We start from the raw sequence: 13,784 nt of genomic DNA on the forward strand, positions 1-13,784 counted from the left end.
CGAAGGATGAAAGAAGGATGAAGCAGAGAAAATAAATTTTTCCAATGCACCTCCTCACTGCAGTGGTATGCTAGTAAATATTTAACAACTGGCTCTCAGAACAAGAAATATGCATGTCTTTTTATTTTAAACTTTATTAGAATAAAGGATGTGCAGCAAATGATTTATAGATAAAATATATGATACTCTAATGCTTTCATTGACCTTTCCTTTGCCAGAAGTTTGCATCTATAACTAAGCTACATTGCAACTGATTAACAAATATGGTTTCTACAGGAATATGAGTTGCTATACCGGTTTACATTAAGGAAACACTCTCTCTCTCTCTCTCTCTCTCTCTCTCTCTCTCTTTTGGTTGTTTGGATTTTGGTTTTTTTCGACACAGGGTTTCTCTGTGTAGCCCTGGCTGTCCTGGAACTCACTCTGTAGACCAGGCTGGCCTTGAACTCAGAAATCTGCCTGTCTCTGCCTCCCAGAGTGCTGGGATCACAGGCGTGCGCCACCACCACCCAGCTAAGGAAACTCTCTTAAGTGAAGAGACAAAGTATCAGTTGGGACTTCACTACATCAGTGACCAGAGTGAGATATTTAGTGCTGGCTAATAGTTTTCAAATTTTGGGAGAATATTCCCTCAAACAGTATGCTATTGAGGATGTGATGGCTATACCTAGAACACAATTAGTAGTGCAGGTTACACCACTCACATTTCCCTTAAGTTTAAATTCTAAGCAATGAACAGAACAATAACTCAAGCCCTGACTTACTGAGTTTGCTGACTTCTAAAGGATTAACTACTTCTATCACAGGCACCATCAAGCTACAGATGTGCTGGCACTTGATGCAGAGTGGGAAAAGTATACAGTATTTCTGCCTCACAGATAAAATGGACACAGACAATGGGCAGTGTAATTAGCATAAGATGACTTTGGAGAATCATCCTTTTTTGAATAGAATTTATTTATTACAAATTTATAATGTTTACTCTCTATTAATAATGTATATATATATATATATATATATATATAAAACTGGCTCACAGAAATTCTGAAAATGTAACAATTGGCTTTTGTGATATATGCTACACAACTCGAGTAGACCACTGCCCTCAACCGATTCAGACTGCTTTTGAGTGGATCCCACCAAGGTAAGGAGGGATGCCAAGCAGACACACACAGGACGAGCTACTTTTTCCTGCTTGAAGTGCACTCTGCTACTCTGCTCTTTATTGCTGATCTGTAAGAAGATAACAGAAACTGAAAGTCAGCACTTAAACTTTTATAGCATCTCGACAGATACTTTGGTCTGTTGAATCTCTTAATTAAAAATTGTGGTTTATCTTTGGCGGGCCTCTTTGTTATTTCCTTTTTTCTAGTAATGTATCTTTATTATATTCTACAAAAGTATGGGTCCATGATTGCTTTGGTAGAGGGAGTTCTGGATCATAGATTACTTGAGATATACTACTTTATTCTCTGCGAACAAAAGCATATTGGAGAGGGCAGCGTAGGAAATGAGCGTGAACCAGATAACCTAGATCTTGATAATTCAGCCATTTAGGCTAATTGCTTGAGGCTGGGGTGGAGGGGGCTCTATTCCAAGTCTGTCTTCTAACACAATGGCAGGAAGGCCACAAGAGTATAAATAATCAGGAAGAAAAATAAGATCTATTGTCTCATAGAAGAAAGACAACTCCACGGGCTGTGAGTGACAGAGGATGCTGAAAGGATTCTCTTGTAAAATCTGTGCCATTCTTAAGGAGCCATTTGCTTAGAAAAATAGTTACAGAAAATCGTAATTGGTGACATGTGCTCAAATACAAATAACCCGAGACTCTGCTCTCCATTCTTCTTTCCTTCTTCTAGGTTGAAAAGCTATTTTGTTCTACCATCATTTTCTTTTGCTCTACTTACATACAACGATGCCACGTCAGAGCTTTTCACTGTCTTTGAAATGGAAATGACAGGGGTATTAATCCACACTCACTTTATGCCTATTAGACTAACCTTTCAAATATATTCTGTTTAATGAATACTACCCACACTCCCTTATAGTCAGGAGCTGATTGTTTCTTATTGCAAGTCATTCATTCCACTGAGGAATTGCTGAAAGAGTAGGAAAGTTCATCCTTCCATCGGTCAAAGTATGAGTCCTTACAAATTCCCTGCTTTGCTTCTGGTTCTCATCTTCCCTGTGTCTGACTGCTAAGCCACAGACATGTCCACATCTTCTGAATCCTCATCTTGTGTACACTGAACACCGATACTTAATTCCACTGTCTTCCCATTGTCACTTCTTAAATTCTTCCTTGTACTCCTCATCCTCGTCTTGATGCTCTTTGGTTACCAATGCTCACTTAGTGCCTGCCCTGACTTGCCTACTTGACTGAGTCCCCTACACCTTTGTAGAGTAGAACGGTGATCTCTTATTCAAGTCCTCATTATGGGAAGCTAGAGGGGCCTTGGAAGGAGGAGTCAGTTCATAAGATGGCAACAGTGGGGACAGTTTGCTACCCTGCCAAAAATGGGAAGAAAGGGAGCAAATGTGAAAACTAAATATTGCACACAGGGTTTGGGATGTGGCTCAGTGGCAAGGAGCTTACTTAGTAAGCATGAAGTCCTCAGTACTGTAAAAGAAAAAAAAATCATAGCAGCACTGCACATGGATAATTATCCATTTATTTTGTGATACTGGGGATAAAACCTAGGTCTTCCCACATAGTAGGTAAGCATTTTACTAGTGAGCTTTCTGCCTCTGTCCTCAAATGTTTATTAAATGACGTCTACTAAGCAGGTATGTGTGCGTATGTGAGGGGTTGGGGGTGGTGAGCTTAGTGACTGACAGCTGAGTCCTTAGGGTAAAAATGGGGGCAGAGGACCCAGCATAAGCAGACTTTCCTAATTCGTCACTCATTGATAGACTTGATCAGCAGTATAATTACCACGTAAATAAAAGTGTAGTAGAGGCTTTCCTCCAAATTCTAGTGTCTGGGATAGTCTGTGAGCAGAAGGAAATCTCATTAGCACCTTCAGGATAAAAAGTGTAGATATAGGATGAAAAAGACATGCTTGAAACTCTCCCAGGAGCTCATGGGTACTTGGGCAAATCACTTTACTCAGAAAGCCATCCTGAAGGTGCTAATGAGATTTCCCCCTGCTCTCACACACAGGCTGCCTGCAGATACTCGCATTTGTAGGGCAACCTTCACTCTTTTTTATGTACTTGGTAATTATATCACTGCTTAAGTCCACCCACAAGTTACAAATGAAGAGTCTCTGCTAGCTTTCCAGTTCTTACCTTAAAGGCTTAAAATCAGCCTCGTACATTAGGGTTTTTTTTTTTTTAAATCAAAAGATAAAAATGAGTATATTTGGAACTTATCAGAACTATGAATTAAAAAACAGAAGCTGGACATGGTGGTTCACATTTGTAAGCCTGGTCCTTGCGGCACAGAGGACTGTCAAGGGTTTGAAGTGAGTCTAGGCTACATTTATAACTGTGTCTCAAAACAAACAACAATGACCACGACAACAACAAACCAAACAAAAAAAACCTACATTCTATCTATACTTACAAAGTTTAGTTGAGGCTGTCACTGAATTGGTCAGCATTGTTCCCCCATATACACACACATATACAGAAGAAACCAATTACAAACCCAGGTAGCCAAATTTGTAATTAATATTTTACTTGAATTATGATTATAAAATGTAATAATCTTAAGTTGTTCATATTAACAATAATATTATAAATAACTATCCTTGATACTGGGCTATGGTGACACACATCTTTAATCCCAGCATTCAGGAGGCAAAGGCAGATAGATCTCTGAGTTCAAGGCCAGCCTGGTCTAAAGAGTTCCAGGACAGCCAGGGCTGACACACAGAGAAAGCCTGTCTCAAAAAAACCAAACCAAACAACAAACCAACCAACCAAGCAACCAAAACCAAACCAAACCACAGAACAGTCAAACAAACAAAACCCCCACAATTTCTCTGGATATAAAGGCATCATACCCCAAGGGTCTTATGATGCAGTATCACAATGTAGAGACCTGGAAAATCAAGCATCAGAATAATCTCATCCCAAATAACAAACTCCTGAAAACACTCCTAACTGTAGTGACTTTATAAAAAGATTTCTACTTTTCTTCTTCTCATCTATCACCAGCTCATCTTTGGTGACTCCCTAGTCAACATTAAGACATTTGGAAGGCTCCTTTCTTGGTATATGTCTCAATTGGCAGGTAATAACACTGCTAAAGCTCACATCTAAGTCTTTCCTTGCAAGCTGGAGAAGCTGCACAAAGCTCTTAGGGATTGAGATTGGCTGTCTTGTCAATCTATTAGCAAGAAGCACCTGGTCTGTCTGTGGAAAGAGTGTTATTATAGTGAGCTTTGCTTCCTTCGGCTTTCCCAAGGTATTAACTCCCTAAAAGCAAAGACCTAGCTAGACATGAAAGCAGGCTGCGTGTGGCTAAGAACAAGGTGTAATGGAAAGCTTCAAGGGCCCTTTCTTGGCTCTCCCCAACAAGCTGTCCACTCCTGCCCTTACTGCCCTACTCCCACCAAAGAAAACAAACTATAACTAGCTGTGAGTCTTTCAAGATGTAGGTACCTACAGCTGTTCCGAGTCTGTGGTTATTCACACGACTTAGCAGACATAACTGTCATTGTTCAAATACTTTCTTACTTTAGACCACCCTGGGTTAAAAAGAAGTTAAAGAGTAAGTGAATGCCTCCTTTTTAGGAATGGAGAAGAGAATACGTCTAATGAACATTACTGGACAGAACATTTGGACCTTTTTCATTTTAGCCGAAGGCTTTTGCAAATAAAAAATTATTTAGAACCCAATAGTACTAAATGATGGTCAGATTAGTTAAAATGGGAACTCTGTTTTATAATTTTATAAATATGTTTCTATTCACTATTACATGTGGTTCAGCAACTAATGAGCTAGGCAGGCATGTTATCAACACTTTCACAAATGCAGAAACTGAAGTTTTGTAGAGCTAAGGGACACTGTCTAAAAGTTACCACATTGGGAAAAAGAAGGTTCAGTTTCCTTGACTCTGTGGACTACATGATGTTTTTAATATTGTAAACTTCAATGCCCTATGTATTGAGAGTGTCTCCATTCTCATTAGATAAGATCCACTTCCTAGTAGATAGATCAGCTCCTTTTGCATTGAAGTTGTGTTTTCAAAGGTTCTGATATCTTAATAAATACAAGATCTTGCCTGAGAGTTCCAAACATGGATTACTTAGCAAGAAGCAACCTGTAACTTAAGTGTCAAAGCTCTATATAGTAAGTTCCCAAGGAGGACAGAGGAAGTCAAACTTGGTTGCTCACTGCAGAATCCATTTTTAGAAACTACTGTAGTTTATGACTGAATTTGTTGCCAACTGGTCAGTGTAGATAGATATATTATTGCTTCTAATGTATTTTGAGCTCAGCACTGGACTCAACATGTCACCCATTAAAACAACAACCCGGGCCATTCATTCCTCCAAAAGCTCTCTGTCTGCAGATGTCACCTGGGATAAAAGGCCTATCATTAAGTTCCTTTGCTGGTTTTATCCCTTCCACAAGTCCAACCCATCAATGTATTTCTTAATACACAGTGCTTACCAGCTCACATTTGTGAGAATTTGACTTGACAGTTTAGAAGAATACATCACTGAAATGTCCTTCCCTTTATTATGCCACAAGTTTGTTGGTTGTACTTGATCATTAAAAAAAGCATGGAAAAGAGGCCCATTGTGATGGCACACAACTGTGTTCTTATCATATTAAAAAATCAGAAATTCAAGGAGATTCTGATTCTAGGCTACACAGTAAGTTGAAGACCAACGAGAGGTACATGAGGCGTTATCTCAAGAAAAAAAATAAGTATAAATAAAAGTAAGTGTCTTTAAAGGAGTTCCTAATCAATATTTGTTTCAAGTTGTCATTTTACCTTTCAAATATAAACTAACTGCAGAGAAAGAATATTTGATATAAGAAACAATAGAACTATTGGTTCTATGGTTGAGAAATCCTATAACCACTTCTACAAGCTCATGTGCCCTCCAAAATTCACCCTGAAACTCAATTCCCCATACAGCAGTAGTGGGAGCTGTAGCGGTAGAGGTAGCAGTAGTGGTAGTAGGGTGATGGCAGGTGATAAGGATGTGTGAGCTCTGCTTCCATGCAGCAGATTAGTCCCTTACTACAGGACTGGAGGGAGAATACTAAACTTTCGGTAGAGGTAGCAGTAGTGGTAGTAGGGTGATGGCAGGTGATAAGGATGTGTGAGCTCTGCTTCCATGCAGCAGATTAGTCCCTTACTACAGGACTGGAGGGAGAATACTAAACTTTCTCATTGTTGCCCTTTCATCAATTCTACCAGGTGAGGAATCAGCATTTGCATCTTTCACCATCTAAGAATACATCAAGAAAGGACTCTTGCAGAGGCCAGATGATGATGCTTTGATGTTAGACTTCCCAGCTGCCAGAACTGTGAGAAATTAATTGCTGTTCTTTATAAATCACTCAGTCGAAAGTATTTGTTAACAGCAGCATAAATAAGACACTCGTCAAGAGGAAAACATACTACTCTTGGTAAGCCATGGGTAAAGATGTAACTATGAGCGAAATATTGTTTTATAGCCATCCCACCAAAAAATTAAGTCATTAGTCAGAAAAGAGTAGAAACCCCGAAATTTTCTGTTTTTAAGAAATAGAAATGTAGAAATAAAAATTGCTGCACATTGGATTTAGTGGTCCATGTCTATTTGGGGCAGTTCAAGGCTACCCTGGGGTATGCTGTAAAACTTTGTCTTAAACCTCCCAAACCAAATAAATCATCAAAACATCAATAACAAACCCATCCCTGAACAAAATAAAATCTTTACAAGACAAAGGAAAAAGATGGAATAAAAGAAGGAAAGGATGAAGTCAGGAGCATTGAAAAGAAAGCATTTAACAAAATTTAGGATGAGTTTTAAAAGTGAATATACCCCCAGAAAGCTTAGACACATATAAAATCTTCTTGGTAATATCCTGTTATATGAGTGTGCTGATGGCTAGGTGCAGGCAATTCTTTGTAAGAAGGCTCAGTTCCCTGATGGGAAATGTCAGAATAATGGTTAGAACAGGAGCAATATTCACAGAAGAGAACAGAGAACCTGCTAGTTCGGTGGAAATGCATAAAGGTATACCCCAAAGACTCTTGTAAATATCTTGGCAGGAACCACAGCCAAAGAAATGGTAACAGACTGTTGGCAGTAGACAAGTCTGTAAGAATTGTTTAGGTGTTGTCTTTATGTTACAGATGGAGAAATTGACTCTTAAACAGTGAAAGGGACTTATGTAGTATATGAAAAGAAAGGAAGAAGCCAGCCAGGAAATCCAGCCAATAGGATCATTCACTGGTTATGATGTAAAATGTCTAATCAGGGACAAAAGAAAGATGCAAGAGAACTGAACAGATTCTAAGCCACGCTCTTTATTCCCAAGTTGCTTTCTGGAGGAGGCAATTTGCAGTACTAAATGAAATGGTAAATGTACATCATGTTCCAAGTCAAGTTGACTAAATAAATGGATGAAGATGAATCACCAGGACCACATGGCATCCACCCAGATTTTCGGTGAAATTATATAACAGCTAACCAATGTGTATAGCCTGTTGTTCCAAATAGCTATTGTGCCTTGAGCGTGACAGACTGGCAATGAATTTCTTCTCCACAAGAAGTGTTTTAAAGGAGACCCAAGGAACCACAGGCTGGTAGAATCACTGATCAGGGTAGGCACATGTACTGCTTTAGAGACAGGGCATCATTTTCCCTGTAAATTAAATTAACTACCTTCTATATAGTGTTTTACAGTTTATAAAACCCTTAAAGTTAACCATGCCTTACAAACTAAAGTTCTTTGAGAAGATCAATGTGCATGTAAACAATGGGAAACCAAGGATTCGATCTAAGTATATTTGACAATGTCCTTCACAAGGGTCTACACCAGGCATTGCCTACAAAAGTTAGGTCGCCTTGGAACTATAGAACATTTTAAAAAGTGGATAGAGACAGGACTTCCAGGCAGGAAATCTTGAGTTGAAATGAGCAGTGCTGTGAGATGAGGGCCAGTGTTGGGACTAATCAATATTTTGGTTAGTTGTCTGGAAAATTTTTGTAATGTATATGGTCACAAGAGTTGCTAAACACAGGTTGGGGGCTTAGGACCCAAAGTGCTTCAGGTTTTTTTTTTCAGATTATAGGATATTTATGCGGTCTTTACTGGTTGATCGTCTCTAAATATTTGACAGAATTTTAGCATCATGTTGCCTCTCAGAAGGTTTGAATTTTATAGTATTTTGGAGTTTGGGCTTTCAAAGAATGTTTAATTTATAGTATAATACAAAACTCATTTTCATATTATTCATGGTTACCCTGAGGAGCAAAGAAAACATTTGAGTAAAATAGTAGCCTTTGAAACCAGACTGCTTGAATATCAGTCCTGAATATGTCCCCATAGAACCAGGAAAATCACTTTAGAGTATATCTCGAAAGCATTGGCAAAGCTTATTTCAATAATTCAGAGAATTATTGTCCATATATCCATTGGTTTTAAAAGATTTTTAGGAGGGAAGCTAACAATTATGGGGTGCCTAGTGGTCCATGTTGTCAACTGCACCCTTGATATGTTCCTGCAATAGACCCATGAAGTTAGGGCATGATCCCCATTTGATGAGTGAAGAGTTGGGGTATTAAAAAGGAAGTGATAAAACTTAAGGAAATTTTTTCAAGTCATACTAACATGTAAGAAGAATATATGCCCATTCTATAGCAAAACTTAACTTTTTGTCCCCCAATCTTATATGAAATGAGCTGTGGGGTTCAGATATGATTTAAGAAGGAAGAAATGAGGCTTATCTTTATAGACATAAACATGGACAATGGTATGAAGATAGAAACCAGCACAGCATGTTTATTGGGTTCATGGGGCACAAATCAGCTTTTAAAGCTGAAGTAAAGAGTGTGTATGTGGCTAATGTAGGAAATATGGCCAGAAAGTTAGTTAGGGCTAGACTACAAGTCTCTTAGAATTCTGCGGAGGATCAGAGCTTTATCTTCAAAGCAATGGAGACAGGACGAAGGCAGCCGAGCTAGGGAGAGTATAAGATGCTTCAGAAAGATAATCATGTCATCTGCACATGATGAATTGTTAGAATCCTCTGCCTGGGTCTGTAATTCTGTTTGCTAATTTGTTCACCTAAGGCTCACAATACTCCTGCCTTAGCCTGGAATCCTGAAGAGCACTTAGGATTTGATTGCAATATCCTATGCAGGAGAGTGGGAGGAGGGAATGAGAGGAAGCAGTGATAGAAACAGAAATGTGTGCAGAAGGAAGGTGGATTAAAAAGTACAAGTTGTGTGTGTGTGTGTGGGGGTGCATGCCTGCACTATGGGTGTTGGGGGTAGGAGGATCAGCAGTTCAAGGTTATTCTCAGGTATGTCTTGAATTTGAGGTTATTCTAGGATGCTGAGTGAAAAAACAAAATACAAGTCAAGAAACGGAGGAAGAGGAAACCATGCCACCATACCCTCCATATGAAAGGAGCTTGAGGACATTATATTAAGAGAATCAGAGAAGGGCATTCATTGTACAATTCTACTTTATATGCGTTATGAAGCAGTGAAACTCAGAAGCCTCAAAGGAAAATACTCTTTTCCAGGGCTGGGGAGTGTCTGGGGAAAATGAAGAGGTGCTGTTCAACTGGCATAGTGCTTTGGGCATGCAAGATAGAAAATGCTGGACATCTGCTCTTAGCCAAATTGGACCTAATTAATGATGCTTACAGTACACATAAAATTTTGTTAAGAGGCAAGATTTCAATGAAATAGAATTGATTCCAAGAAAACATTTAAAGAGGGAGAGTGAATACGATGTGTGTGTTCTCTCTAGAGAAAAGGGAAGAAGAGGATTAAAATGAGACCTCTTGCTGACAACATCTTTCAGGGCCAGATCAGGATAGATAGCAGTTAGTTAAGGGAATGAGGCTATGAGAGAAACAGGAGGCCTGGGACAATAGAGTTTCAGGTAGAAGCAATGTGCTGAGGAGGAAAAGGCTTGGTAGTGAAAGTCCATTTCCTATGTAGAGAAATTTCATCCCTTCTCTGAGCCCAGCTTTATTAGGAAGGATTTATAATGGAAGGATGCATGCCAACGTGAAAGGACTTAGAAACTGAGACACAACAAATATAAGATTTGTTGTTTTTGTATTTCGTGATTGACCCCAGCATCCCTGGTATTTCTCTTTTCTATTGCTATTGTTTTTATGTAGCAATACAGTGATATGTTGTAACTGTACCAGACTGCCTTGAGGAAAAAAAAGAATAGACCTGTTGTTTGAAGAAGGAAAGTTCAGCCCATAGCTCTTTCTTGAAAGTTATTTCATTACTTTCATTACATAAACAAGGTCTACTTCCTTGTTTTATGGTGTTGGGGATTAACTCTAATACCTCCACAGGAGATGCAAGTACTGTACCCCACCACAACTCCAAGATTCACTGTAGGTTTGCACAAGATTGCAAGGACAGTATTTCTTCATATAACCAAGAAGGCCTAAGGACAGCTCCAATAGGAAAACAGAACCAACCAATCAACTCAATTCACTTTTAGAAAATGAAGAAATCGAGACTGCCTTTCTGGTCTCCCCACGGTTAGAGATGAGGGATTGGGATGGAAAACCTACCTGAAAGGTTGATACCTTTTGAGAGTATCATCTCTCCTAAGAGAGTTTATGGCATTGTGTACTGCATGGATTTTAGCAGTGGTCTAGAAAGCAACGGAGCATCAGCATTTTCAGCCAGTTACCTGCAAGGAAGCGCAGTTGGTTCTTCATTTTCATCATCCCGTCACCAGAGCTCCCGATGCACTCATCTTCATCATCACCGCAGTCTCCGCTCTCAAGTCCTTCCTCATCCAGGCTTTTATCCAGAACTTTACCCTTGGGCACAGACATGGTTCGTAGGAGCTGGAAGAGAATTAACAGGTGTATTGAAACTCTCATTTCTTTTTTTCTGAGAAGGTTAGAAGAATGTGTTACCACAAAATATACAACTTTTCACAACTGTTTTCTATGGGTCAGACATAGTAGCATACTCTGAAGGAGGCTGAAGCAGGAAGATTGCTTGGGTCCAGAGTTCAACACCAGTTTGTGTAACATAGCAAGACTCCATTTAAAAAAATCATCTTCAAATCTAACTATGTATAAGTTGCTTAGATATTTTAGAACTTCATACTTCTGGACAGTTTCATAGCATTTGACATGATTCTTTATTCTTCCAGCCTACTTATACCACACTGAAATCAGAGGATACATCACATTTTACATTTCTGTAACATTGTATCTAAGTTCCTTGACAGATGAAGTATATGTACAGTATGTTAGGGCACCAAGATCAGGAAAAAGTTTCCTATGAAAGTGTACTAGGATGGCATTTACCTTCATTATATGAAAACAACACCTGTTTCTAATGGAATAAAGACATAACAGTCTCTTAAAGGAATAACACTCCATTTAAATGATAACGTATAATTGTCAAATCCCACATTTTGACCAGTTGAAAAATAATTGTAAACAGATCTCTCTTCTGCAGGTTTCAGTAAGTAAGGTGCTTTGAAATCATTCTGCTTTATCATAGTTAATATACTCATTAAGGGACATGTTTCTTTTGATCTTGGGGCATAGCTTTTTAGTCATGTGGCTTAGTTTTAGAGGACTCCTATCATCCCAGTGTCTCTCTATTATCAGACCCATACTGGCGATGAATGCGTGTCCATTGTATTTCCCTTGTTATCTCTCTCTAAGGCTTTGTGCTGTTATCCTCAATTCCTGCTCCAATTGCTGTCTTGTCGCCCATTTTCGGTCATCTAGGTACCACCCTTTGCTTTTCAGTGAGAGTTGGTGATGATTTATCTTGATCATCAGCTGGACAAGATTGAGACTGAGCATGAGGGAAAGTCTCTGGGCATGCCTGTTAAGGATTTTCTAGCTTAGGTTAGTAGAGGTAGAAAAATCTACCCTAACTGTGGGTGCCACCATCCCATGCTTGGAGTACCAGACTGGAGAAAAAGGAGAGAGCACCTGCAAACTCCCATTTGCGCTTTTGTTGGTACAGTATGGCCAGCTGCCCCACACTCTTGCCAACTCTTAGTCTGCTCTTAAAAGCTAGAGTTTTATCATTTAGCAATAAGTATGAGTAGTTATTTTCCTCATGCTGACAGCCTCTCTTTGTTTCTTTTCAAGACAATAACATATAAGTAGAATTCCTTGAAATGTACACTGGTGTACAGTGGAAGCATACGCTGTGTACCTCCCACTTCATAACCCAAACTACTATGGAATTCACAAACACAAATGATGAAAGGGGGCTAAATTTAGTTTACATCACTGATCTCCCAAGAGTATTTCCTTGAGATGCACACTGACAGGTAGCAGAGGCACAAATACTTCGTGTACTTTCATCTCATAGCCCAAACTAATAAGAAATAATAATTGCTTTTAAGTATTGAGGTTTAATAAATTCAGTAATTTCCACAGCTTCAGCAACAGTACTCTTAGGTGACTGCCACCTATTTTCCTGCCAACATATGTAATGATGACTATGGTGACAACTGCATTTTAGTGTCACTGCTTTTATTTATACAGTGGTGCCAACAGTTTCCCTAGTCAGTGCTTTGGCAAATACCAACACAGTAAAAACAACAAATAAAATTTTAGTATTGTTGTCAAAATAGTTTCGATCTTGTGGCTCTCCAGAGTTCAGGGACTTCCAGAGTCCATAGACCATTCTCTGAGAATGGGTGAGTTTATGTTATAACAAGCATCACTATAGTTTAACTCAAACTTCCAATCTATCCTTAACCATTATTTCATATGGGAAAATTGCTTTTGACATAAGCATTTTGTGTTAATTTTCAAGAATGCATCCTTTGTGTATAACACGGACTGTTTGCATTAGAAATTCTTACATGAGGAGATTTTGTGGTTAGGTCTATATTAGTGAACTTGCTATTTTTTTAAGCACATCTCACATTTGAGCTTTTTATTAATACCTTCAGTAAACATTAACTGAGAACATACTATGAGCTGTTGTTCATTTCTGTCTATTGAACAGCTTCCAGGTTTTCAAGCCAAGTTCAAGTGCCATGTCCTTAATAAAGCCGTCTTGGCAGATGATCATTATAATTCTCCTCCTCCATTCCACATGAGTGTTTCTTTTATCTCTACCCCCTAAATGGTACTTTCTATATGTAATCTGGCATTACTTATGTATAGTCATGATTTTCTCCACTACTAAACTGGAGTTGCTAGGGTCTTCATCTTACATGTTTTTGAAACCCACAGCATTTAAGGGACTATTTGGCATAGAGTTGATACTCAATAAATGTGCTATGGAACCGAAGAAGCAAAATGAAGTGGCATGGTAGACCTTAAAGTTACTTCCATAACCAGATAAGAAAATAAATGAATAGCAAAACTCCCTTTTAAAAAACGATATTTTTATTTTATGTATAAGCATGTGTGCATGTGTGCCACGTGCATGCTAGGTGCCTGCAGCAGCCAGTAGATGGCTTCTGATGTCCTGGAATTGGAGTGATGGTGGTTGTGAGTCATTGTGTTGGTGTTGAGAACTAGATCTGGATCCTCTGAAAAAGAAGCAAGTGCGCTTACCAAATGAGCCATCTCTCCAGCCCTGACAAAACACTTTTGGTTAAGACCAGTAGCTTATTTCGAGAG

At 38.9% G+C, this 13,784-nt stretch overlaps 1 protein-coding gene across 1 annotated transcript in view; it reads right to left on the minus strand.

Annotated features, from left to right (window-relative positions):
• The window catches only part of Gpc3 (glypican 3), a 333,506-nt gene that overhangs the window by 32,588 nt on the left and 287,134 nt on the right, over positions 1-13,784 (minus strand). Inside the window, exon 7 of the mRNA XM_052171490.1 lies at positions 10,856-11,015. Within this exon, the coding sequence (XP_052027450.1) occupies positions 10,856-11,015 (160 nt within the window). The remainder of the gene's footprint in view (positions 1-10,855; positions 11,016-13,784) is intronic.

This window comes from Apodemus sylvaticus, chromosome X (genome assembly GCF_947179515.1).
Source record: "Apodemus sylvaticus chromosome X, mApoSyl1.1, whole genome shotgun sequence".
In the NCBI taxonomy this organism is placed as follows: domain Eukaryota; kingdom Metazoa; phylum Chordata; class Mammalia; order Rodentia; family Muridae; genus Apodemus; species Apodemus sylvaticus.